The sequence below is a fragment of the Poecilia mexicana genome, unplaced genomic scaffold, assembly GCF_051168715.1.
Source record: "Poecilia mexicana isolate PSO_F unplaced genomic scaffold, ASM5116871v1 scaffold_7, whole genome shotgun sequence".
NCBI lineage: Eukaryota > Metazoa > Chordata > Actinopteri > Cyprinodontiformes > Poeciliidae > Poecilia > Poecilia mexicana.
The window spans coordinates 27,842,665-27,868,945 of NW_028263376.1; the positions used below are offsets into that span (position 1 = coordinate 27,842,665).

The window sequence follows — 26,281 nt, forward strand, 5'->3', positions numbered from 1 at the left end:
ACAAAAGTGTTCCACATTACAAATCTCAGTACCTGCAGTGTTGTCCGCACCATTAACTGTCCCCAATCCAGAACCCTAAGGACAAAAAAAAAAAAAAACATCCAAAAGCTAAATGTTAGTTCTTCCAAACAATCGACTAAAATCCATATTTTAAATCAACTCACTATAAACCCTAGAATAAATCTGTATCTTTAGAACAGTCTTGCAGCAAATGGGCCATTTATCATTGCTATATGCTGGTTGCATTTTCTTTCACATTTGGAATTTGAGCTGTTCCATACTAATTTCAAAGCAACAGTAAAAATGCCCTGAAACTTTTTTTTAATATCCATGTTCTTAAACATAGACATTAAAATATTAGATGATCACCACCAGAATGTTAAATCTGCAATGCAGGCAGTTCTTGCATGGAGCAACTGCTGGAAAAAAACAAAACAACAAACAGCTGAGGGGATGCTTTCTGGCCTCTCAGCTGTTCTAAGGCTTCTGGAATGCGAAAACTGGTTAACACAAGGCACTAAAAAATCCCTTAGAACAAATTCTTCAGCCACCAACATAATCATTTCTCTGCAAACCTGTAGGCTCTGATCTCTGACTTGCTCTGCCCCAGACGCCCTCCTCTCATTCTGTTTGGATTCCTCTTCCTCGGCCAGCTGCCTTCTTCTCTTCTCCCTGCGTTCTTCCAGTTCCTCATCTCTTAGACTCTCCAGATGCTGCAGGATCGGCACTTTCACCACTAAGAACACAAAGCGCGCACACACACACAAAAAAAGAAATTAGTTGGACTAGACGGGAGGAGATAGTGAAACAATTTTGTTGTGGTTGCAGCTTAAAGGTGGTCAACACTATACAAAACTATAAAGTGAGCCACATTAATTGTTTCAATTAATTACTATGGGTCGCAAAATGTTGTTCAAGCCAAACCTCTTTAAAAATAAACCTTCCCATAATGAATAGCAGGTAGTAGAAAGTCCGTACGTTTTGATCCCCCCCTCCCAAAAAATTCAAAACTGCAAATCATAAAATGACAAATTAATGTACATATTTAACTTAATGTCATTTCATATCCAGTATGGAAAATCTGGTAGCACTTAAGCCTAAAAGTAAGATTGTTAAACAATTCAGGACATTTTAGGACCTTGCAGAAAAATTGTTTTATGAAGAGGAACTAGTCTCACATCTGGTTTATTTAGTAAACACAAAGTCTGGCACTTTGACTTTAAACTTTTATTCATTAATTGCACAAATATTAATGGAATTAATTGATTGCGTTTATTAATTAATATGTTGCACTAACTATATCTGCAAACAGCAACAATGGACGACAAAGCTGCTTCTCTTTGCCCAGGTTAATTTTTTTGTATTAAAATGCAATTAATTTTAATTAATTACAGACTTTGCAATTAACTCAAAAATTTGAATCAAGTCCCACTAAATTCTTATTAAAAGGAACATAACACAGTTGTCAACAAACTAAACAAAGCCAAACAGTGCTCTTAATGGTAAGTCTAACTATTTATTGTTGTTGAAATGTGTTTAAAATTGGTTTACCTGCTACGCAGTCATGCATACTCTCAGCATCGAGCACTTTGCACTCGTCTGTCCATCTGGTTAAGGCAGTGGGAATACTTGAGAGAGTACCTAGAGAGATAAAACACACATGATGGCACTTCATGCACAACAATATACTTCAAAATGGCTTGTTTTGACTTATGTTTCAGAAAACCATCTAACTTTTGAAATAAGCATCGACACTATAGAACTGAAAAAAATTCAAAGCCGGGAACGTTTACAACGCTCACAGATATTTAGTAATTGAAGCCTAAAAGACGAGTAAAGAAAAGAGCATAAACGTCCTTCACACTCGACAGAACTGTGGCTCATTTTCTAATCTGAACCATAATGATCGACAGGTGGTTGTTTTTCTTTGTGCTTCAGGACAAACAGTTTTAAATCTTCCACCATGACTCTCTCTTCACTGATTGATATAAGAAGACAATTTATACAAAATTAACAGAAAATACAAGCTGTAGATGAGTTTGAACTGAGATGACTAAATCATAATGCTGTTGGGGAAAATAAAATATCCAAATTAAATGCTTAGCTAGCTAGCAGAGCCTTTTTTGCACCCAGGTAAATTGTGGGGAAACTGACTTGTTCCTGGAAAGGGTTCCCGCAGTCGAAAAGTGATTTTAGGTTTGACTTCATTGTAATGTTTACCTGCTTGTCCCCCAGTGCTGCTTTGCTCGTGGAAGAAATCATCCAGCAATTCATCATCGGAACGAGCGATGATGTGGACGTCCTCGTTTCCAACCAAAAGACGGGCACGGCCACGGGACTGCAGAGGCAGAGAGCTGGACAGCTGCAGAATGTCTGCTGCTGCACTGGGGCCCAACAGTCTGAAACATAACAAGAGGGAATAAAATATTCTAATTACTACCAGAACAAAATAAGCTGAAGCACGCCTTCACAGAAGCATCGTCGTTTCACCTCTGCAAAATGAGTGGAGGATTGGGCTGGCGGTTATGTGGGTAGTGGACGTGGATGGTGTGTCCGCTGTTGGCAGTGAGCTGACGAAGCGTTCGCTGGCTGCGACCCATGCCCTGCGCCAGGCGGCTGCTAGAGCCGGCCACGCCTAGAGTGAGGGAGCTGTGATCAGCGTGGCGCACCATCAGAGGGTGGGAGCTGGGGATGTTTCCTGGGGAGGAAGGGATGTCAGCTGGAGGAGGAGCAGAAGACACGGCGAGCATTAGGTCAAAGCACCGGCAGAATCTCTTAAAATGTTGGGGGGGGGGGGACAAAAAAAACAATTCAATATTTTGTTTTGATTTAAAAAAAATACTTGGACATTAAGGGATAAATAGAAAATTTTAAAAAATTGACTATTTTAATAAGTAATCATTTCTACCAACCGTTGTTGGAAAACATGTTGTCAAACTCTATGATGAGGTCATCGTCCCTGTCGAAGCGTTCGAAGCGGATGTGTGGTGCGGCGTTGATGTCAGGGAAATCTTCATCCAGCTCCATCTCTGACCCTTCATCGTCATCATCCTCATCTCCTTCTTCGTCATCCTTAAAGAGACAGCAGCAGTAATGAGCTCGTGCAGCAACCATCATTAGATCCTTGAACAAACTTTCCTGTATGCATCCAAACCTGGTCCTCCTCCTCCTCTTCCTCCTCCTCTTCTTCCTCATCCTGACTGTCTTCGTCATCATTGCTCCCACTCGAGTCCTCCTCCTGTGTATGCTCCTCATCCTCTGGTTCAAGAATGTTCATCGAGTCTAGTGAGGAAGTTACACACAAAGTTCCTGTATCAATAAAAGCAGCCACAGTAAGCAGGGTGTTAATCTTTCTAGTCATCGTCGTCGTTTTTCAGGGCCAAACTTGGCAACAAATGGAATGCCTTTTTAATGTAAATGAACTAGAAAATGTTTTCATACTGTGTATTTAGCTTCCCATGTTGACAAATGGAAATGAAATATGAAAAATGACAATCAGCTGACTGATGTGTCCTTAACATACCTTCACGGTTAGCCTGAAGAGTGGACGCCTGGCTAATGTTGGATGGAACTTCATCCATCAACACATCCTCCTGTGATTCATCCCCACCGCTACGTCCAACTATTTGGCATTAAAGACGAGAGGAGTTATAGACATGGGGCAACAAAAGCAATACCAATAATAAAAAAATATAAAAAAAAAACACCATGTCTAAGCAGTTTATTTTGCCCTGTATCAGTCTAACTGAGGTAGTGGGATACTCTACGTTATCACAGGATAAGCTACATTAAACATCACAATCACACTTAATGTATTTTGATTGATTTACCTATAATTGTACTATTTGCAGTACCAACATCTCTCTCCAATAACTCATCAATAAGGTCCACCAACTCATTTTCAACCTACAAGAAGAAAAACACAATTAAGTCACGGGACAAAAGAAATCGTCATGACAACATCACTGAAGTAGTGTTAATTTTTTTAGATGAAAATCTCAAAATATTTAGATGAGATCCAATCATATTTTACCTGCATAGCTTGTGTGCTGAGAACCTCTGGCTGTCCAGCGATGACCACCGTGTCTCCTTCTGCTTCTCCGTCCATGAGGTCAGTGTCCGCCCCCTGAACCCTGTGGCTGCCGTCCACTGGCTCCGTTTCTCCCGACTCTCCTGGATCAGATTTTACGTATGAACATCAAAGAAGTGCGTGGCGATCAGTGGAGTTGGAAAGAACCTCATCGGTTTCCGGTAGGTACCTTGATCCTGTGTGTTGCTGTTGCTGTCCCTGGCGGTGCCCACCGTTTCATGCTCCGTCTTGCTCTTGCTCGAGCCGCCTTTGCCTCCAAAAAGGCTGCTGGGTTGGTTAACAATGCGCGACAGAGTCTCCAGAGGCTTCAGTGCTGCATTCACTGTGTTGGCCATGTTGGGACTAAGGAAGACAAAAGAAAATTTTAATTAGTAACTAAGAATTCAAATCTAACAGTTGAATTTATGCAGTTAACTTCCATTTAATTTGAACTCTGATAAAACAATATAGGTTAACAGTTTACCTGGACAAATCCAGACTGTGAGGCACGCGTGCCAAGTCATTGACCAGTCCTTTCTTAAGAAAGAGCCTGATGATATTGTTCATGCCATTGTGTTGAGTCTTGGCGGCTGCTGTACTGTAGAAAGTCGATGTGGAGGGACAGGACTCCATGATGGTGCTAATAATGCACATCACTGCCTGAAGCCTGAGGAAACAAGTCAGGACATTAACAAGATTGAAAAGATCCAATGGATAACTGATCAACGACTATAACGTTGTACTCATTGTCTATAAACTACATTAAACTTATTTACCTGGCATGTTTTTCAGCACCTTCCGTCATTGCTAGGGCTCGACTAAGTGCAGCTTTTACTTCATTCACCAGAGCAACCTGGGCATCTGTGCCTGTGCCGGCCGCTGCCAAGCTGGCCAGAAAGAGACGTGCCAATGCAGGAGTGTCCTTGTCCTCCGAATTCTGTGTGTGAGGCAGCAAGTGGTCGAGCACAAAGGCTAGAACACTGCAATCCTGTTAGGTTACAAAACCAAGTCAACATGGGGCAAGAAAATAAGTCGGCAGCAAAAGACTTCTTAAAAAGTTGATGAAATCTTCCGTAGTTACTCGCCTCCTTTATGAGCTCAGATTGTCCAGCGGTGTAGGAATAGGAGGCGATTAGAGTGGCGATGCCCACATAGGAGCGGACCAGTTCAGCTAGCAGCCTCAAGATGGTGGAAGTAGGCATAAGAGGCTTGCTTGCCTTCACTTTAGCAGCTTTGCTCTCTTCAGAGCTGGCACCCTTCTCACCTTCCTGTTCCTTCTTTTCCTCCCGCATCTCTTCTGGTGTGGAGGCTGAGGAAGTTACAGAGAGATTTATTAGATAAGAGATAAAATGTAACAAATATATTTAAAAACACAAAATCTCAACAACAAAACTCACAAAAAAAAGCTAAAATTGATGGCAGACTGATTAAAGACAAAACAATGCGACTCATTTTATTTCCCTACATAAATACAGGTCTGAGCTTTTTAAAGATTTATTCTGATGCTCCCTGCTGCCATGTTATGCATTTCAACTCTGTGTGCTTATCAGCTAGCCTTCACATCTTTCTAAGAGTAAGTGAGGGGAAAAAAAAAATAATTGAAAGAAGAAAAATTACCTTCACCTTGTGGGGTGCCAGACTGGGACGACTCAGCCGGACCGCCGTCGGCAGCAAAGACTTGAGCCTGAAAGAAAAAGATGAAGAGCTTTTAATGACAAAAGTCAATAATAATGTCCAAACCCATACAGGTTTTTCAATGAGCCCCACGTTGATATGAAAAGCCGACTGAGAGTCAAAGTCGCTCCCCTGCCGGGTGAGGCGGTACTGCTGGTAAACATCATCACCAACATCTTGCAACATCTGGCAGAGGTCTTGAGTGCTCGGTGCAGCTGCAGCTCGTTCCTCTGGACGCTCAGCTGTAACACACACACAGATGAGCTGCTTCATAAAAGTGTACACAAATAGCTGAGCATAATTCGCCAACAATGCATATCAGACTCTCCAAACCAACGGCTGTCAGGGAAACGTCTTACGTTCTTCAGGAGCATGGTAGGCGGCCAGGGCGTTGAGCATGTCATAGATGACCTCCTTGATGGTGTCAGGGATGGGGGGCAAAGGAGACAGCTTCAGGGGAGTGGTCTTCACTAGTTGCACAGCGTTCGGTCCCTTAATTCGAAGATTCTCAAATTCATCATCAGATGCTGTGCAAAGAAGAAATGCATTTTAAATGTGCAGTAAAGGTTAATATTTGAAATATATAAAACATGGAGCACCAAGTGAATTCAAATTTAGTATTTTCCTTCTATATAAACTTTCAGATCTGTTCACTCAATGGATGGCTGTGTCTGCTGACTTACTGGTCCCAGCTCCGCGGGGTGCAGGAAGTGCAATGCGGATGCAGTTGCTGGCCGTTTCAATAAAGCATTCCGGGTTGCGACAGGCGGCAGGCCCAAGGACCCGGAGGATGTAATTGATTTCTCTGGAACCGAGACTGCCAGATACCACACCTGAGGTGGTGCTACCTGCGCCGCTGGTCACAGCCGACCTCACCACCTAAAAGATTAGAAATATATATATATATATATATTTTTTTGGCATAAAAAAATTGGCAATTTCTGCCAGTATTCTCATTTTCAATAAGAATTACACAGATGAGAAAAACCGACCTTCTCCATGGTGTGCCGCAGAGTGGCCGGGTCTTCTATGATGTGCCTGAACAGGAGAGTCACCAGCGGCGTGAAGCCGTTGAAGCCAGAACTCTGGGTCAGCCCCAGAATCATCCGCGTGCTCTTCAGCTCGGCGAACATCATTGCATAGTGGTGGTTACGAGTAAGGCGCAAACAGAGACGCAGAGTGGCGTGAAGGGTGTCGGGGTCAACGGGAACACTGATCATGCTCACACACGCCCGGATAAGAACGGTGGTCATGTCGTCGGACAGACCCTTCACGACGATGTCAGATCCCTGAGCGGTGTCGGACTCCAGAGAAGAGGACATCTCTTTCAGCTGGCCGGAGTCGTCTTTAGGAGCGCTCATCTCCACAGCTGCTCCCGAGTCCACATTGGTCTGGCTTTCTTCCACTTTGGCTTTGTCTCCCTCCTCTCTGTCGGAGTCCGTAACATTACCAGCCTTGGAAGGCTTGGTTATGCGAGGCACTTTCTGGACAGTCAGCATCACTGGCCTTCTGTTGCCAGTCTCTTCATTTACCTGCCCAATAAAGAGCGCTTTCGGTCAGATAAAAGGCGCCAATCAACCGAACGCTATACAGGCAGAGTAATACAAATGGACGCACCTGCACCATAGTGTTAAACTGCACAGTGTATCTCCGTCGTCCAGCTGTGAAGCGGACACTGCTCTCCCCTGCCCTCCATGCAGAGTCAATGGTGCTGTTGTTGGAGGCGCTGTAACTGCACCAACGCCCTGAGCGATCATCAAACCACCGCCAGTTATTCCCATTGGGCTGCAGATACTGAAAAAGCAGAAAGAAATTCAACCATCGTGCTTCAGGAGAACGATACACAGACATGAACCTCAATACTGACACACAAAGCTTTTGTTCTTCTTTGTTCACGCTAATTCGGTAAAGGCAATTGTGAAATCCTTGATTGTGTAGGTCACAACATGGATCAAAGCATTTTCAAAAACATAAATAAATAAATAAAAAAGGTATAAGCATCCAATTAAGTGCAACAAGTCCAACATTTATTCACTGGAATCTAAACCTTGGTTTTCTACCTTGTTCATTTGTTCCCTTCGTTTTGAAGAGACTGCCATCTTCTCATAAAAATCAATAAGCAGCAGCACTGGTGTGATCCATCTGAAAAAAATATTTTTAGAAATTATGAAAGGATTTTTAAACATGCTAAAGGTTTCAATAAGGTCTAGTCTAGCATTTTTGTTAAGATATATTGAAAAAAAAAAAAAAAAAAACTCACTTGGGTGTCTGGATGTCTTTGTGCTCTTTAGCTGCTTGCAGACAGGGCTGCACAACCTCGAGGAGCTTAATCAGCAACTCAAGAATGCCGCTTCTTTCCACCACTCTGGCACCCAGGAGTTTTAGTTCCTGGAAAAAAAAAAATAAGATAGAGAAATACATTAGCCAGAAATAAATCAATAACTAAATTAAAAAGTGACCCTTGATAACATTTGATGGCTAAAACCTTCAATTCTGGCACCTCAAAGAGCAACGTGAGCAGCAGGATTCGTGTTGCCAGCTTCGAGGCCTGGGGGAGTGTTGCCATCTGTCGGGTCCACTCAGACACGGTCTTTGTGTCACTGGTAGTCAACGGCTCAGCGGCCTTGATCAGCACGTCTGCAGCCTCCCACACCTACATTTACACAGTCAGATCAGTACTGACATACATACTAGTTTTATCAAGATCAGAACTCAATATATCAAGATGTTTGAACCATAATATAAAGTAAGCTTTAAGTTCATGATGGATTATGTTTACCCTGAATGCATTTATGTTGAAGATGGAGAGAACAGATTGTTCTATTCAGAAAAACATACGTGCCCTTTACTGCACAGCGTTCTGTCATTTTAATGGCTGCTGACCAACTGACCTGGTCGACAACTTGGCCCAGGATGAGCTCTCTGTATTCTGGTCCACTCCTCTTGATGGCCGTCATCAGGAGGTCACAGAGTCGGTAAACTGTGTCAGGCAGCTCATCCAGAAGATGGAAGCAGCCAGGAAGCATGGAGTCCGTGAATGAGTGCAGCTCCTGTGGGTCCAGAGGCTCTGCTTCCATGAAGCGCTCCAAGCAGCGCGCCTCCTCTTCCTCTGCACGCTCCCTCGCTCGCCTGTCCTCCTCCTCACGCCTCCTTGCTGCTTCCTGAAACAAGCGCTACTCGTTCAAAAAAAAATGTTTGAGACCACACCGATGATTTTGGATCCTCTCGGGAGAAGAAGAAAAAAACGGACAAACCTCAGGAGAGTCAGAACGCTGCTCCATGCTGACCTCTTGCCCAAGTGACATGGCGATGGCCCTCATCATCTGGTCCTCCTCAGACATAGTCAAGTCCTGATTAAATAAAGCCATGTCAGATCATCTAATTAAGGAAAAATACATTTCTATGCGTCTGCATGTGATGTCTTACCCTTACTGCTCCACCGAGAAGGGGAGGAGGATGTGTCAGCAGATACTCAGTGGCCTGTTCCATAGTGCTGGTGTTGAGTAGGGCCTCCATGGCATGCTCTCTCGAAAACCCCATGTCCATGAGCTAAAACCCAACACAACCGTGTTTATTCTCCACTTCAGCACAGAAATAATGTCATAAGCAATAAAAATCTAATAATATGAAGAAAAAAAATATGAAGTGTGTCAAATGTTTTTTTAAAAAAAAGCAGTGGACATATAAAGGATAATGGCATTATTATAGCTTATTTTTGAAGTGAGACTATTTGCAAACTATGCACATGAACTTTAAGGAAGAAAAAGTCTGAATTTGTCCATCTGCTACAAACTCTCTTGACTGAATCAAAAATATGTCACTAGAATTTGGTTGACTCATATCCAGCAAAAACAAAATAAGAAATGGCAGAAAGCTTCAGTCAAAATGGAAAAGCAGTACCTGTGTAAGTTGAGCCTGATTGACTTGAGGCTCATGTCGAGGAGTGGAAATGGTAGAATCGTCAGCCGATCCTACAGCTGGAGCTCCAGAGGGAGTTCCAGTTGCTGCTGACGTTTCGGCACTGGTCGATGATCCTCCAGGGGGTCCGCTGGGCGCCAAAGAACTAGTGGAGGTCCCTTCTTCATCTGGGCGAGTCGTGCCCTCTCTCTCCTTGGCCAGACGCTCCTGGATAACAGGCTCTCCTCTCAGTATGTGGCAGAGGATGGCCAGCATAGATTCAGCCATCCTGCCTCCATACACCTTTAGTGGCTTCCTGTTCCACAGACTGCGGATGCAGCTGAATGCAGCCTGAGGGTGGGGGGGAAACAAAAACAAAACAAAACAAAACAAAGAAAAGACTTAGTTCCTGGTATTAAAGGATAACAAGCTACTTAAAGAATAAGAAAGTCAATTCAAGCTCTCTAGACTTTCTCCTGTTTGGGCCTCAGAACCAAATAAAACTTAACTGCCCTTAAAACATGTTGTTAATAGAGTAAACTGTTCTGCACCCAATATGTTCAGCCTTTTGTTCTAAAATTCAAACAACTAAGGAAAATAAAATTAACAGTCCTTTATCAAAGGTACATCCTCTCCCACTGCAAGTTCAGATTTAAGGGTCCTATTACAAAAAAGGGAAATCAATATCTAAAATTAGAATTGAAAAAGCTGCCTGTGTTTTTCTTACTGTCCATTAGGTGAAAAAAGTAAAAGGAGTAAAAAAAAAGAAAAAACACTTTACCTGCTCAAGAATATGACTTTCTATAAGGCAAGATAAAAAAAACTAACAGTTCCTGATTTGACTCATTATTTTGAGGGATGAACCATGTATTAAATTATTGATGCCACTAAATACCAACTAGAAAAACTCAAAATGTCAGTCCTACTCGTATACTGACCTTTTGGGTGACTATTAGGAAGCGCAGCGCACTGAACTGGGGCATGGTGGGAGTGATCCCTGGCATTTTAGCAGGCAGGGAGTGAGGAGAGTCCAGCACGGTACTTGGATTAACCATTTTCTCCACCAGCATTAACCAGGCGTCCAGGAACTCCCCCGTCCCATCTGGGAGATCTGTGTGTTCCAACCCCTCGGCCACAGGTACTTTCCCACCCATTGACAGAGCCCAGTTAAATGTCCTGCAATGAGGAGGAGATTTAATTACAAAAAAATAAGAAAAAACATACAAGAATATTTTTAGAATCACCACTTTGGAAATTTAGATCAGGTTTTTTTTTTGTAACTATACAAAAAAATGCCACAACAGACAGCATGTTGTATCATCATCCAAATAAAGGCAATATTGATCTAAACATGTCACAACATTTGGCAGAACTTACTCAAATAAAGCATCATGTCCTCCAGAGCAAAAGAATTTTTGCAGCATGAGATGGTAGGGGTATTTCCTTTCATCAAACAGCATGGGAGATGTGAAACCCACTGAGCAGATGAAGAAGGTCAGCCTGCCGACACAAACAGAGTTACAATCTCTGCATCTCTAAGGTGCAAAGTAATACAGGAAACGGGGGCAGTAGTTTCTTCCTACCTGAACCGTGGCGTGGGTGTGTACGGAGGGGGCTGCCAGCTCAGACCTTTGGTGAGAAGTTTGGTGAGGGCAGAGGCCGTCGCCCGAGCAGCAGGCGTAGGAGTGGTGCCTGTGCTGGTGGCGTGGTGGGAGCGGCGCTGACGCACCGGGGAGCCTACGCACAGTTTTACCAAAAGGCCGAAGAGTTCAGCCAGAGCCCTGCCTAACCTGGATGATGCTGCAAGAACAAGAAGTTTGACGATTATAGCAGCATGAAAAAAAAAAAAAAAAAAAAAAAACACTTTATGAACCTTATTTGTGTTTTAACAGTGGACCTACCAGACAGCAAAGGTTTGATTTGTTTGATGCGAGTGGCCATGGCTGGGGTAAGTTTGGACTTTGACTTGGGATCTGATGCAGAGGGTTCGTCAGTCTCCATAGGAGCCAAGGCGTCTCCATCTAGACACATGCCTTCCAGTAGACCACCAGCCGCTGAATCCACAGACACAGTGTCGGTTTCTGCTGAAATGGAATAAAAGACACTGAGGTTTATAGGAGCATTCAGATAGATGACAGGAGTTAAAAACCAAGTTAAAGGTGACATTACCAGTTCTCCTGGATCCAGACGCTGCTGTTGCTGAAGTGCCAGATGGCTTCTCCTCTTTGGGTACCAGTTTCTGCATGTCCGCCTGGCCGAATTCACATCCCGGGGGCAGACTGTAGGGGCAGACACACAATAATTGATGATATAAGCACAGCCAGGTGTAAGAGTAAAACAGAAAGCTTAAAGAATGCGGCACTAACCTGTTCGGAGTGCAAAGGGACAGCAGCACGGTACTTTCCCAAACCAAAGAGCAGTAGAGCTGGCTCAGCTTGTTCAGGACACTTAACCCCAGCTGGGAGCCCCACTGGTTTACCGAGATTGCTCTGATTTCACTCTGTGAGAGAACAAAAACACTTGTACTCAAATTCAACATTCCAGAAATCCACCTTTCCCCCCCCCCAACGATGTCCAATCAAAAAATACCTGTCCGACTCGGCATGTATGGACAAACATTAGGATGTAGGCGTGGGCTGCAGTCAGGGCGTGCAGGAGGGGTGTCGCGCGCGCCGACAGTGTGGCATCGGTAACATGGCCTGCGTTGGCCAGCTCTCTGAGAAGCACCGACCCACCGGGCATCTCTATTGGACGATGAAGTGGCTCCAGAGATGTTAAAATACTGTCCAGTTGGCACAGGCCCTCCTGGAGGACTTTGGGCTCATGTGAGAGAGTCTAAGGGTAAGGAAGAGAGGAAAAATTTATGGTTTTTCACCTTTCACCCTAAAGAACACATCTGGGGAAAAAAAAAAAAAACGCATCACAATCTGTTTGCTAGCTCACCAATATGGACTTGCAGACACCAGCCACAGCTTGGCAGGCTGCAGAGGTGGGGAAATCAATGGGCAAGTTGGGGAGGCCCAAAATAGAGACCAACGGCAGCAATCCCTTCTGATTGACAAACTCTTGACAGTGGTCGTCTGTGGTGTTGTTGCTCAGTATGGATTCCACAAACTTCATCTAAAAAAAAAAATTTAAAAAAAATTCAAACATGCATAGTAAAGTGATGCATTTACAAAGGCAAATTAACATGTTTCAAATGAAAATGCCTTTGACATTTGTGACGATGACTTTCAAAATTGTCTATTGGACATTTTTATTCAGTCGAAATGATTAACAATTAGAAGAAATACTTGTAAACATTGTTATATGTCCAGCTTAACACATTTTAACTATTGCTTAAATCTTCTAGCAAGAATAAACTACATAACAGTCAGAGAAATGCTCACCACATTAAGAATATAGTCCATCAGAGGAATTGGTATCCGTTCCTCCGTCCCTACAACCCTGCAAAAAGAGTCCCATCATTGAAATTTCAGCCCTGTAGCATTCAGTAAAATAAATGGACACAAACATCTTCAAAGAGTCATTTTGTTCTATTGTGTTATGAACGCAGAGTCATACAGTTCAAGTGGCACTGACTGTCTGTTGCTCTCTGGCTCCCCCTGCTGTTGGCTGAATGTGTGGAGGGCCTCTTCTTCCTCTTCATCTTCACTTGAAGCTTCTTCGGCAGCGTGACTGGAGCGCGCAGGTGGCACTGCCACGGTGCCATCTGCTTTTTGGATAGATGGTTTCTGACAGATGTACTCTGGGGCTCGACCCAAGTTGCAGATCTCCTCCAGCAACTGCAGAGTTAATTCAGCTTCAATACCGTTGCAGATTTTGATTTGGTCACACTTAAGAAGTGATTTTAGATTTAAAAAAAAACATATCTACCTTTATGATGGCAGTAGTTGCATCTGTTTTTAAAGTGGGCTGGTGCCTCATGAGCTCATCCACAGCACTGCCCAAATTAGATGCAGTGTCACCTAAAGCAAAAAAAAAAAAAAAAAAAAGGTAGAATATTATGTATTCAAATATCTTCCGAAAGAGAGCATGTGGCAAATGGCACAGTCAGGAAACTCACCCAAAGGGTCAGAGCTACGTCGCCGCCGCATGGCAGGCAGGTAGTCCGGGGACAAAAGCACTTTGAAGAGGCGCTCAAAAGGCTGGCACTGAACAAAAGAGTGCAGACCTCTGGCATTCAGGCAGAGAGCGCTGAACACATTAGGGAGAGAACCCAGCACCTCACGGGTAGCAGGAACCTGAGTAAACAGAATGATACATTTACCTTTAGCGTTTTATTTTTACATAAGCAAATTTTAATTATTGCCTTTGTTATTATGTTCATAATCCATAAAAAAAAGTGGTCACTGTTTCCACCAAATCTCGTTTTTATTGACATCTACAGCAAATAAAGCAGTTCAGCCAGAACAGTAATACTGACAGCTGGATAAAAATATATCAGAATCCATCAGGGAAAAGGTCCTAGAACACAAGTGTTGGAAACTCACATCTTTGATAAGAAGGGCATGCAGCATGACGTCAGTGAGACCATTATCCTGCAGGGAGGAGAGCAGGGATGGCTCCTGGAACACAAAAACCGTCACCACCTCTGTCGCTAAGGGCACAAGGTGGAAGCGAAAAAAGAAAATTATAACCCAGGACAGCAAAAAACAAAAAAAACAAAAAAAAAACCTATTGAAATGAGTGACAATATGTTTAGATGCTAAAACATCTAAATATAAAATGCACCTAAATTCAAGTAAGCTTACACAATTGAAGGGCTACTGTGTACATACCCAGGAGGAACAATGAGGGGCCGTAGTATTCCGCATTACTGATGATGTGTTTAAGTGAGGTAGGCAGGGACCCGTCCATTACTAAACCCACAGAAAAAAATGCAATTAACAGCAGACATGAAGGTTGAAATGTGCAGACTTTTAGGAAAATCTTTTGGAAAAGAACAAAAAACAAACAAACAAATAAAGCAACCTATTATAAATCATGAGAGAGATCTTGTCAACAACCTACCATGACGAATGCCATCAGAGAAGGCAGGATCCTGGATGGCTTTCTTCAGGAAATTTAGCATCGACTTCAACAGAGCGGCCCTCTGCGGGATACACTGCATGCCTACAGGAATATCATCATTGTGGTGAAACAGTAGCCATAGCTGTGGTTTTATATTATTATTATGCATTTTTATGAGTGTATCGTTTACCTGTGCGAGGCGTGTTAGAAGAACTGCTCTGTGCTCGGTGATCGACCTCCGGTCTGGAGCCAGAAGATGTTGATGGTCCAGGGCTGCTCTCCATGGCAACTTCTGACACTATTGTAAATTAATCATGTCATATAAAAAAAATAAATAAATAAAAAATCAGCGAATGTTTTTAAATTCATAATACTAAAAAAAATAAATGAAAAACTATTTAAGCTTACACGCATCTATACAGATTTACAAAATAATCGTTGCACTAACTAATAATTGGGCGTTTCCCAATGCACTAAAAACTAACCAGCTGTAGAGCATATGTCAAAAACTACTGAGGTTTCACTTTGTAGCAAAAGTGAAACCTCAGTAAGCATAAGATATATTTACATCTCATGATTACTGCAGATATGAAAGATAAAGATTCCTATTAGTCATCCCTTTCTAAGAATCTTCCAATGGATTCAGATTCAGTGAACTGAGAGTTCAGTACAGCAGAAAAGACCAATTATTTGTTGTTATGGAAGCAGTCTTGAACAATAATTATTTTGTAACAAACGAGCTCAAACTAGGTTTTAAGATGATAACTTAAAAACATATGGACAGACAGTTGTTGAACAGATGAATGACAGGTTTTAATTTCCTCATTGGTATCCCAAGAAAATAGTTCCAACATACCAAAAACAGATTATTCACACAGGTCACATTAGGCTCATCAATGGATGCGACCGATAATAAATGTGGATGACTAAAACTAAAGACATGAGTAAACATCAGGATTGAGTCGTGTTTCCCAATGATCTGAAGGTTGGATACATTTGTGGATTCCATCCTATTTTCTTCAGCACCAGATTCTAACTAGCGTCTCCTCTCTATCAGATGAAACAGTCTCACTTTTCTCTTTTTAACCCTCTTGTAGTGTTTGTTTATATAATTCCGAGTTCAGGTTTTAGTACAAAGATATAAAGTTTGATAAGTCCATGAGTTCCAACTTACGCTCCATGTCTGTGTCCATGTCCTCAGACTCCACAGTTGCACTAGGCCTCTGGATCTTTGGCTTGATGACAAAAGGGCACTCTTTCCGCGACAAGTCCACCTCGTGCTACAGGGAGACAGTAACTTGGTGAGTAATGACAGCATGGAAGTGCAGCTGGATCAGAACTAAAGAGAAACTCAATTTGTATAACTCACCTCTAGCCTGCAAATGAAGATGGAAAGGCCGCTGTGGGACTGAAAGGCAGCCATGTCAAGATTGGTGATGAGGTCCACAACCCGCACTGCTCGTGTCACAAAGGTGATTTGGTCCTGCTCATCGCCCAAGAACTTGATCACCTGAGACATAAAAGAAAATTAGTAATCAATTTGCTCAAAGTGAAAACTTCAATTCATGAATGTCCATTATTATGATGTGAATGTACCTTCAGAAGGGCTTCCATCATGCCACAGGAAACAAGGGCTTCGCCTCCAGCATCATAGCTAGCCAGGTGGTAGAGGAATGAGAAGAGCGCTGTGGCAAACTGGTGCGGGTACGGTTCCATGGAAGGATCTTGGAAAACAAAATTTCAACAAGTCAGAGCCAAATGTCCAACCGAGTCATTTCATTTAATTTAGCTTAGAATACAGACTAGAGACAAAGTCACAAAGCACAATTAATTTCTTTTTCAGATCAACTTTTCAGCGAATTGATGGAATTAATTAAAGAAAATTTTTAAACAAACAATTGAGTAAATAATTTCTATACCAGAAAAGAGCTGTGAAAATTCAAAGGCAATGCAGAAAAAAGATAAAGATAAATTACTCAGCCACACAATTGAGTAATACAATTGTAATTGAATTCAAACATGGAATATTGTGGATTTAGTGAGTTTGCTGCTGGTGATGCAACACACACACACACACACACACACACACACACACACACACACACACACACACACACACACACACACACACACACACACACACACACACACACACACACACACACACACACCCAAATCAGGAGACGTTTCACTCAGATATAAACACAGGGATAAAAGTAGCTTTATTAATACTGCAAAACGTAAAAGCAGAATGTAAAAGTATCTCTTAAGAAAACATTTTAAAATTCTATATTTAAAAAATCCTCACCAATCATTGCTTGTATACAGTTGCGCACCAACACAGGCAAGAAGCCATGATAGGACGCTGTGCCTGTGCAGTCGATGATGTTTGAAAGCTTGGGTGTCCTCTCCAGATGGACTATTGATGTTAAAGTGCGCAGAGATGCTGCTTTGATATCCTGAAAAAAAATCCAATAATGCATAAAAGACATAAATATAAGGGTGGGGGGAACTACACCAAGGAACATCAAATTATCTGAAAGCAAAAGAAAGCTGGCAGTCATCGAGCAGAAAAAGCAACTACTTTCTTACCACAAGCTGTTTGTCTGTAATCTGTAAGACGTCCACCAGCTCCTCTATCAAGCCGTTATATAAAATACTGTTGGCTGACTCTTGAAGTGCATTTGAATACACTGAAAGCAAATAGAGAACTTAAGAATGGAATAACTGCAGAAAAATATGCCTTTTCCTCCCAGAAATGATACTTCTACTCACCCAGTATAGAAATGGCATGTAGTCGGGCCTGCACGGCTTGCAACCTCTTTTTGTGATTTGAGAAACCATGGGCCAGACGGATGTGCGTGAACAGAAGTGTCTGCTTGTCTTTAGGGATGTTGTACATCACGGTCAGTGACTCCATGATTTCAGACGGACTTTCTGAAATCTAACAAGCACAACATACCAAGTGTAAAAGCGAAATCTCGTTGTCTTTATAAACCGTATCAATTCCATTATAACAGTACCTTGTCAAGCTGCTCGATGTGAATATAGTGTAGTGTGTTACTACTTGTCTGCTGAAAAAAGTAAAAATTCAGAACAATTACATAAAACCTAAGGTCATATATTAGTTGAATATCCTCTAGTTGAATTAAATATGACTGCTTGACCTTTTACCTTTCTATCCACTTTGACCTCTGGGCCCGGTTCAGCGTAAAACTCAAAGTGCAGTGTGGTGGCACTTGGAGGATACTTCTGTCCATAAACATACAAATAGAAGTACATGATTACTATAAACAAACACTGCTAGTAATCATACTAACAGTCATTATCTAAATAGTAACTGAGCATCACTGTATAAGCATTTATACCGTCATAGTGAGATCCCTGCAGCATTCAGCCAGGCCAAAGCCATTTTCCTTCCCTCCCCAGCTCTGTAGGAAACAAATAATGTAAGTTTCGATTCCCCAAAAGAATGACAGCTAGACTGATGATGATGAGAAATGGAGCATCATTGCGTAAACCTCAGCCAGGTGTTGTAGGCGAGCCAGGAGAGGTGTTCTTTTATCAGATCCAAGTCTTGTGATATAGTTGGAGCGTTTGCTGAACACGTACAGTAGGTTCAGCACAGACAGGACCACTTGCATGTCGCATGATGCTAACAAGGTGGTTAAGTGCTGCAAAAGGAGGGAGAGCAGAGACAACAGAGGGAGGTAGTTAGCACATGGTGTCACTTTTTTCTTCTGAGATGGAAAGAAGAAGAAAGAAAAAAAAAAACATAATGGTCCAAAGTGTATGAGCCCACCTCTATGGAACTGTAGAGATGTCTAGAGAAGCTGTACTCGATGAGTAGAGCTGTGAAGTTGAGCACTGCCAAAAGCAAGGCTTTGAGCTGTCCATTGTCTGGACGGTCACACACGAGCAGCCATGACATATTCTCCACTGTCTGGCCTGCATCGCACAGAATGCCATCAAAGCGATCCAGCAGATCCACCCAATGGTAGAGCTCACACTGTCGACCAAAGCAGAAAAAAAAAAAAGTGAAGTATTCACAACCCTCACATTTTCCAAATTGCCATTTTGAAACTTCTGTTTGGAACTGGCAAATTCCAAACAGAATTTGCCAAGTATCAGAGGAAATGATCAATATCAGTTGGCTCATTGTGTGCCAAGAAAATAGACCCAATATGAAAAAAAATCAAAACAATAACAAAACCTTCCAATATTTATACTGGACAAACTGGATTCAGTGTTTGGTGGTGATGATACACTTAGATTAGTAAAATCAAATTAATCAAAATTAGTAAAATAACATTTACTTACTTTTACTTAAGTAAAAGTAAGCTGAATGAGCAACTAGAAATTTTAGGAGCATTGCAGTTCTTGAAATAAGAACAAAAAACCAAGAATAGAAATACTGCATAAGAATCAAAAAAATGTGTTTGATATTGCTGAAATTGTATTTCAGATAAAACTACATTGCATGAGCATAATAACCACAACTTCACTGTCAAAAGGCCATAGGTAACGGAAAACATTGAGGAAAGATACATTTATTTTAACAGTTTTGTTGGAAAGTACCTTGCCGATGTTCCAGGTCTTGATTTGTTGCAGTTCAACCAATAACTGCTCATCATGACATGCCTTTAGCTTCTCTATAAGGATCCTGCAGTCAGCTGGCTGTTGATTCAAAATCGTCAGAAACAGCAAAGTCAACTTAGAATAGAAAAAATACTTTGTCATTTTACAATTCTGCGCATAAAACACTTCTTTAAAAGCAGATAAACAGACTGGGCTAAACCTGCAGTAACTGAGATGTATTATATTCTTGCTTTATCACAGAAATAGCTCTGATAAACAGAACTGAATCTTAAAAACAGACCTAATATATTTGGCTGAATAGCCAATTTAATTTCAAATGAGAAATCATAACTTAAGCTGTTATAAATTACATAGTTATGTTTTATACCAAGTAAAAATTTTAAATAGTCAAGAAAGCCTCTGGATTTTAGACTGAAAAGGTTAACTTGAAGTTTGAACCATGTTCAAGGTACACTCACAGCTTCTGTAGGCGTTTTCTTTAATTTGCTTCTGTCAACCTTCATTGTAGAGAATTTCTGTCTGCTGCTCCTTTAAAGAATTATGAAAGTACATCAGAACACACACGACACAAAATATGTTTAGAAAATGTATAAACAAATATTAAAATCCACACATCTAAAACAAAGGTATAAAGGATGCATAGATAAGAGTTCAACTAAACTGTTGGAGTAAAGAGTTAATATACTTACAGAAAACTATTTGGCAATACCCAATTCAGAGCATCTTCCAGTCAGGTTACCTGCAATCAGCAACACAGTCCCTCGCATCAGAAAACAACACAGATGCAGTGGTTCATACAATTCTGCAGACATGGCTTATATTATTTAAAAGCACCCATTTACCAACAAGGTACATAATGTAGCCTACCAAAAGACTGCTACCTCAATACTTAAACAATTGTATAAAGCACAGAGTGAAACATCACAAGAGGTGTTTTAACCATGCAAGTACTATTAAAAGACTCTTCATGAGATCTGATCAATATGTGGTTATAGCTGCACATTTCCTCTGTTTATTGAGATGTCTGATCATCACAAAGCAGACCAGGGCAGGACATTAGCAGTTAGCTTGAAAGCATCATGCGACACAAAGTTAATTAAATTAAAATAGGTCCCATCTATCAAACCAAAACTCTGTTAATACGTTGAAAAGACTCAAGTGAGACATCACTTAAACGTAACACTAACTTCACCGCGAGCTTGACCATCATTAACTCTCCGACATTACACTGATCAAAGTTATAGCCTCCTTGCTAAACAAGCTAACCTCACCATAGCATGCCGTTCTTCGCTCAATGTTAACTTGTCACTTTTGATTTGTATAATTTTGAAAATTAATCGAAACAGATTTGGTTAGTTGGTTACCCAGCGACAACCCAAAGAGAACTACATATATCAGAGAACAATTTAGCGACTACCTCGATCGATAACGTTCCTACGGATATGTTAACCACTAACAAGCTAACAGCAAGCTACCGGTAAACTATTAAACGTTCTCGCGTGTAAATACTAACTTGTTACTCGTAAAAGTCAAACAAACCACAAAACAAGATCCATTTGTAATAAATAGCAAACTCGCGAAATGTATCCAAACAGAAATCAACCAGGGTTTACAAATTGTGCCAGAGCTGTCAAACAGGAGCTCTCAGATTCACCAACCGCTCCTAACCCGGACTATTCACAAATACAGCTCGGGGATCAGCAGGCCGCAAAAGACCCTACAGTACACACTTTTATGCTGTCTCCGCTTCAACAGGGAAATAACCAACAAGCACCCCTTTGGGAACAGCGACAGTGTCGTGGTTGTATGTAAAATACCCGAAAAGCTTGAAGTCTCTCCGTTAGGAATCAGTTTATCCAAATTTTCACAGAAACACAGTCGCGGCACGCGCTAGCTAGCAGGCTAGCCACCGTTGGTTGGACACCGAGCCGAAACGCAAAATAAGTCGCTGAATCATTGTCGGACTGGTCTAACGTGACACTGCGGCTTTGATTCTAATTTACGATCGAGCAAACTGACGGCCGACAACCAAGGCTAATAAAAAGTCCAGTATGTTACTCTATACGCGCCTGTTTCCATAGTTCAAAGCCTTTAGCTATTGGCACTGTCATGACCGGGTAGTGTGCAAAAAGTGAATAACGGTACCACTGCTGGGAGTGTGTAGCCGCCGCTGTGTTTTTTCAGTGCATATTAATATGGACCAGCGACGATCTTCAGAATGCATCTCAGTAACACATCATGCAGAGTGCACCCAACAAACGACCAAACAAGAGGAATAAAGAAAACATAAAAGCAGTGACATTTTCATTTGTCCCAATGAGCTACACAACCGAGAACATCATGTCTCTACGCTCTCAAAAGACGCATCTCTTAATACACTGCTGATGAAAACAGCTGAGCAACAACCCAATCAGAACCACCACAACTAGACACCATGTATACACAAAACATATTCTATAAATTAACAGCAAGTCAATTAAACTGGAGGACATCCTCATGTTTCTACACACAAATAATTCATTCATAATTGGAGGCATTTGTGACTGACATGAGTCAGTAGTGATGAAAACCCCATTAAACTGTTGTCAATAATTAATCCACAATTACTTTATCAGTGACAAATATAAATGCCAAACTTGAGTAGGAAACAAGTGGGGGGGGGGGTTAAGAGCAAGCCAAATAAATACATAAATTAGATGTTAGATATGTAAATTATGTCAAAAGAAGATTTTGATTTAAAACGAGCACATCCTAATAGCAACAATTCATGAGTAACTTGTGCTTGTGAAGTGACCCCCCGCCCCATAAAAAAAAATCCACCTAAACAGCTTAATCCCACTTCAACAATCTTTGAAAAATATTCAGCATTTTTAGTTGTTATCATAAATGTCAGTTAATTAATTTCTAATATTTTCTTTATTCAGTTTATTCTTTACTCTAAAACAGGGATTTTTGAAGTGTGGGGCATGCCATGAAGAAGAAACCATAAAACCAGAAAAAGCAACTGCAAACATTTAACCACCTTCATCAAGCCTATCCCAGTAACTAAACGGATAGATTTTTAGTACATAAAAATCTTAAAAAGCAATTGGCGTGTTGCTCTATGGTGAGCAACACGCCAATTGCACCATCAGTGCCCCTTTGGCGTCACATTCAAACTGGACAATTTGCAAGGTGTTATTGTAGAGCAGGCCCACCTGTACTGACATTTATATAAATCCTTATTTTGAATACTGCATCAACGTAAGGTATAAAGCCATAGCGCATGCTCAAAGCGAATCTCAAAAAGCAAAATAAGAACTTAGACTTAAGGCGAGACTGTCTGGGCGAAGCAAAATGAAAAAAATAAGGAAGCATGACCATGATTATTTAAAGTTTGGAAGATGCTCCAGTGCCAGAGTATTGCCTGCCAAGCCCAGGGAATTTGAGAGTAGGCTAAATGAACTGTCATAGCAGAAAGTGGTTTGTAATTTTAGCACTGTAAATGTCAAGGAAACCGAATCATCATTTCATGTGGTGTTACACATTGCTAAAGCAGGTAAACCCCACAGCATCAGTGAAACACGTATGACTGGCACATCAAATATAGCAACAGCTAACAGTTTACAGAAATAGTAGCAATAACAATTTGCTTTCAGAGGGAGCTAGCTTTCTCAGACTTTGGAAACCCCTACTCTAGAATACATACAATGACAGCACACCGCTGTGAACAACGTTCTGCTCTTAACTGTTCTTTTTAAAAAGAAATTCAAGTTAATTCTGAAATCACGTTTGAAATTATTAATCTGAACCTTAAGCAGGCTTAACTATACTACAATGTATGATCTTTTACATATAGTTAGTAAAAACATAAAGTAAAACTATATGGTTATTTTCATACATTTCTCTAATCTTCAGGCAAATCAAATGACGTTTTGTCAACTTTAACAGTAAGCACATTCTTTGCAGTCAACAGGAATTAAGCACATCAGCAACAGATTATATTCTGAATATGTTCTTGTTATCTGAAACTTCCAACCCACAACAGCAAACAGAAAGTTGGTTTTTTTTGTGTGTGGTCGGCATAGCTAGTAGCACAGTCACCCATCCAGCTGTTGGAGATAAAACACCTACCGTGAACTCACAGAGTAACAAAGCTACTTTTATTTCTGCGTCCATGAATAATTCAAGGAGGTGGAAGCATTTGGAGCAGGAATTTATCAGCATTGATTGAATTTTTTTGAAATGTTACTGATAATTTTCAACACTTACTAAAAGAGTCACCATGGTTATGTTTTATTTTTCAACAAATTAATTTAGAGACAAAGATACAAACTATTTTGAAGTTCAATTAAACGTAACCTACAATGATATTACAATGTAAAAAAAAATAAAATAAAATATAGCCAGAGAGGCTGATTAAATTTGAGGAAGCATGGGTTAGTAAACGTAATCAATGCATTCCAAGATTTTTAAAGAAAAGCTAACATTTTTCCATCACTGTTTCCATGGCACAAAAGATGCCAATGTGACCACAGTTTTCTCCAGCTTTACGACAAAGTATCACATCCCCTTCCCCACACACACTGTCGCTGCACACTACTGGGTCAGCTGACTGAAATAAGACTGCCACATATTTCCCATGCTGAATGTCCAGTGGGGAATAATTGTTGCTCTCTTGTTTGAAAGAACACATATTATAGTTTTGTTCAAAGGGTATTAAAACTATGCCAATATCATGAAGACTATATTTTTACTCAAAGTAATAAAACTGTGGGAATCCCATACAAGCTCATGCCTAAATTTGAGTTCAAAGTTAACATTATGGCAGTGGAAATACCACTGAATCATCAGCCCAAATGTAAAATAGCACTGGACCTTAATGCAAGAGACGGAAGCTCATAGGAAGATATTCTCCCCGGCTCTTAGTAAATAAATACATGTTGATCAATACCAAAGATATGACATCTTACTTGTATATTATTTTACTGAAGAAATCAGTTTCTCTTAGACTTAAGAACTTTTCAAGGTATCATCTATAGGAAAGCTTCACTGTCCCATCATAACACCAAAGAAGACGCGGGGTTTGCATTCCTCTTTTTTTTCTTTTTTTTTTTAAAAATACAGACAATTTGCAAAATGCAGCTCAACCAGCAAATAATGACCCTGAATCTAAAAGACATTATTTGGCATTTTTGTCTGAATAATATATATTTTCCTACTTCTATGGTTTCTTTTTCTGTTAGTCTTGTGTAGATTCCCAGAAAGACGCCCACAGTAACTTTCTGGGCGTTTACAAAAACGTTTGAATCATTTAATTCATAAAATATCATATTCCAATTTCAGATATCAAGAACTAAACAAATACAATGACAGAATTCAGATGTTTCTCAATAAAAACAACTTGCATTTCATCTCTATGACTGCTTAGATTTTTTTCTGTAGTGTCTTAAGCAACAGGTGTTGAAATTGGTGGTTTACAGATAAATCAGAATCAGCTCAATTTGCAAAGTTTATACACACAAATAAGGAATTTCACCTTCGCGTCACTTTGCTCTAACTTAAGACATTTTAAAAATAAATGTAGGAATTAACTTTTAATGTTTTGTAAATGTGTATATACAGAGTGTTTGTAAAAAAGGGGGAGAAAAGGTTCCATTAGAGCAAATGTGCATTATTATATTGATCTGGGAACATTGACTGTTAGAGTGACAGATTATTCATCAGGTAGGCAGCTGTTTTTGCAAATAGCTCACTGTACAAAATGTGTCCAGGATGTGTGGGGACTGCAGAGATGTTGGCTGCACTTTTCCTCAAATGAATTGAGGAAAATAAATCTTGTAACTCATAGATATACGTCTCTATTTTCGTTATGGGCTGCAGTTAGTTATTATTAACCGTAAGAGGAGGTAAAAAAGCCAACATGGGTTTATGTTTGTGGGGCATCGACTGAAAACCATGAATGCCTTGGAAAAGAGCGCAAAAGATGCTCAAGGTACATACCAGAAAATGCTTTGGTTCATCAGCATCACCATTCTTCCATTTGTTTGCCTTTGATTTCCTTTACACGGTCTGGAAATAAAATGATGTATGTAAATTAGATAACAGATCTCTCACTGGTACATCAGCAGAAATGAGGTGCCCAGCATCTAGAGTATGTTCACCAAACTAAATTAAAGTTTATTCTGTGAATTTTATGGAAGAACATAGAATATAGGACTATATAATGGTTTTTGAAGTTCTTACGTCATTTCAACAGTCAGTAATTGAAATATGCCTCAGCAGAATTTAAAGGCAACTTGCATTGCTACTTTAAGGCTCCCTTCTAATTTGAGCTGCCATAATTCTTTCTGGCACAGATTCAACAAGGTGCTGGAAACATTCCTCAGATTTTTGGGAAATATTTACACAGCAACATCTTGCAATTACTGCGGATCCGTGTAGTCTGCTTTTAGCAGCTCAAGTGAGGTTTTACGATAAGGTAAGACCAGTTAGATCAAGGGAACATCAGTCAAAAGAGGAATTTGACATGTTTAAAAACAACACCGTTGTAAACTACCAAACCGGCAGGATGGAGTCATGTTCTGATGCCAAACTGCAACCTTTCAACAGAAATTCAGACATGTTACATCACCCATTCTTGGCTTGCAGTCCTTAAGGGCCAGCTGGTGTGTCTGATTTGCTCCAACATTTGACATTTTGAGGTAGGGGAGTTTCATTTTGGCATGAATTTGCAACACGAGTTTTCAGTTTCTTTTTCACGCAAACCCAAACAGACCAGAAATCTGATTATTCTTATTTTATACAGAAACAAAATAAGAATAACGTCTTCTATACAGAAATATATTGCACAGCCTCGCTTACCAAACACCAATACATGCGGGACACGTTCAGAATCACTACAAACGATATTTTAACCGATTTCTCGATTTCCTCCTGTTACAGTCACATGCCTCCAGACATGAACCACTGTCACGTCATTGGCTGATGCGACAAGGCAGGTGAACAGGTGTAACTAATCTGAGATTAATTAATCCAGTGTACAATAGG

General features: G+C 40.7%; 1 protein-coding gene across 10 annotated transcripts in view; it reads right to left on the bottom strand.

Annotated features, from left to right (window-relative positions):
- huwe1 (HECT, UBA and WWE domain containing E3 ubiquitin protein ligase 1) overlaps positions 1-26,281 on the bottom strand; it is a 40,013-nt gene that overhangs the window by 12,827 nt on the left and 905 nt on the right. For 3 of the 10 annotated variants that reach the window (XM_014968618.2, XM_014968630.2, XM_014968619.2), the window contains exons 2-59: positions 25,235-25,303; positions 19,942-19,991; positions 19,711-19,780; positions 19,232-19,330; positions 18,456-18,662; positions 18,175-18,327; positions 18,022-18,084; positions 17,828-17,905; positions 17,677-17,727; positions 17,429-17,597; positions 17,246-17,346; positions 16,962-17,112; positions 16,250-16,377; positions 16,023-16,163; positions 15,828-15,933; positions 14,844-14,951; positions 14,654-14,755; positions 14,422-14,502; positions 14,134-14,240; positions 13,707-13,884; positions 13,517-13,608; positions 13,205-13,425; positions 13,030-13,087; positions 12,584-12,760; positions 12,230-12,475; positions 12,007-12,140; positions 11,810-11,919; positions 11,542-11,724; positions 11,224-11,440; positions 11,018-11,140; positions 10,579-10,816; positions 9,644-9,991; positions 9,170-9,292; positions 8,998-9,093; positions 8,635-8,904; positions 8,229-8,396; positions 8,004-8,131; positions 7,804-7,885; positions 7,361-7,537; positions 6,736-7,275; positions 6,427-6,622; positions 6,103-6,270; positions 5,837-5,985; positions 5,687-5,753; positions 5,155-5,378; positions 4,846-5,057; positions 4,554-4,736; positions 4,260-4,432; positions 4,034-4,173; positions 3,831-3,906; positions 3,524-3,622; positions 3,155-3,309; positions 2,913-3,072; positions 2,491-2,719; positions 2,221-2,399; positions 1,552-1,641; positions 576-736; positions 33-75 (exon numbers count right to left, since the gene is read on the bottom strand). In XM_014968618.2, the coding sequence (XP_014824104.2) occupies positions 33-75; positions 576-736; positions 1,552-1,641; positions 2,221-2,399; positions 2,491-2,719; positions 2,913-3,072; positions 3,155-3,309; positions 3,524-3,622; positions 3,831-3,906; positions 4,034-4,173; positions 4,260-4,432; positions 4,554-4,736; positions 4,846-5,057; positions 5,155-5,378; positions 5,687-5,753; positions 5,837-5,985; positions 6,103-6,270; positions 6,427-6,622; positions 6,736-7,275; positions 7,361-7,537; positions 7,804-7,885; positions 8,004-8,131; positions 8,229-8,396; positions 8,635-8,904; positions 8,998-9,093; positions 9,170-9,292; positions 9,644-9,991; positions 10,579-10,816; positions 11,018-11,140; positions 11,224-11,440; positions 11,542-11,724; positions 11,810-11,919; positions 12,007-12,140; positions 12,230-12,475; positions 12,584-12,760; positions 13,030-13,087; positions 13,205-13,425; positions 13,517-13,608; positions 13,707-13,884; positions 14,134-14,240; positions 14,422-14,502; positions 14,654-14,755; positions 14,844-14,951; positions 15,828-15,933; positions 16,023-16,163; positions 16,250-16,377; positions 16,962-17,112; positions 17,246-17,346; positions 17,429-17,597; positions 17,677-17,727; positions 17,828-17,905; positions 18,022-18,084; positions 18,175-18,327; positions 18,456-18,662; positions 19,232-19,330; positions 19,711-19,755 (8,503 nt within the window). In that variant the 5' untranslated portion in view covers positions 19,756-19,780; positions 19,942-19,991; positions 25,235-25,303. Of the gene's footprint in view, positions 1-32; positions 76-575; positions 737-1,551; positions 1,642-2,220; positions 2,400-2,490; positions 2,720-2,912; positions 3,073-3,154; positions 3,310-3,523; positions 3,623-3,830; positions 3,907-4,033; positions 4,174-4,259; positions 4,433-4,553; positions 4,737-4,845; positions 5,058-5,154; positions 5,379-5,686; positions 5,754-5,836; positions 5,986-6,102; positions 6,271-6,426; positions 6,623-6,735; positions 7,276-7,360; positions 7,538-7,803; positions 7,886-8,003; positions 8,132-8,228; positions 8,397-8,634; positions 8,905-8,997; positions 9,094-9,169; positions 9,293-9,643; positions 9,992-10,578; positions 10,817-11,017; positions 11,141-11,223; positions 11,441-11,541; positions 11,725-11,809; positions 11,920-12,006; positions 12,141-12,229; positions 12,476-12,583; positions 12,761-13,029; positions 13,088-13,204; positions 13,426-13,516; positions 13,609-13,706; positions 13,885-14,133; positions 14,241-14,421; positions 14,503-14,653; positions 14,756-14,843; positions 14,952-15,827; positions 15,934-16,022; positions 16,164-16,249; positions 16,378-16,961; positions 17,113-17,245; positions 17,347-17,428; positions 17,598-17,676; positions 17,728-17,827; positions 17,906-18,021; positions 18,085-18,174; positions 18,328-18,455; positions 18,663-19,231; positions 19,331-19,710; positions 19,781-19,941; positions 19,992-21,069; positions 21,579-25,234; positions 25,304-26,281 lie in introns of those variants that run through there. The other 7 variants (XM_014968622.2, XM_014968628.2, XM_014968621.2 and 4 more) reach the window with 7 other exon arrangements.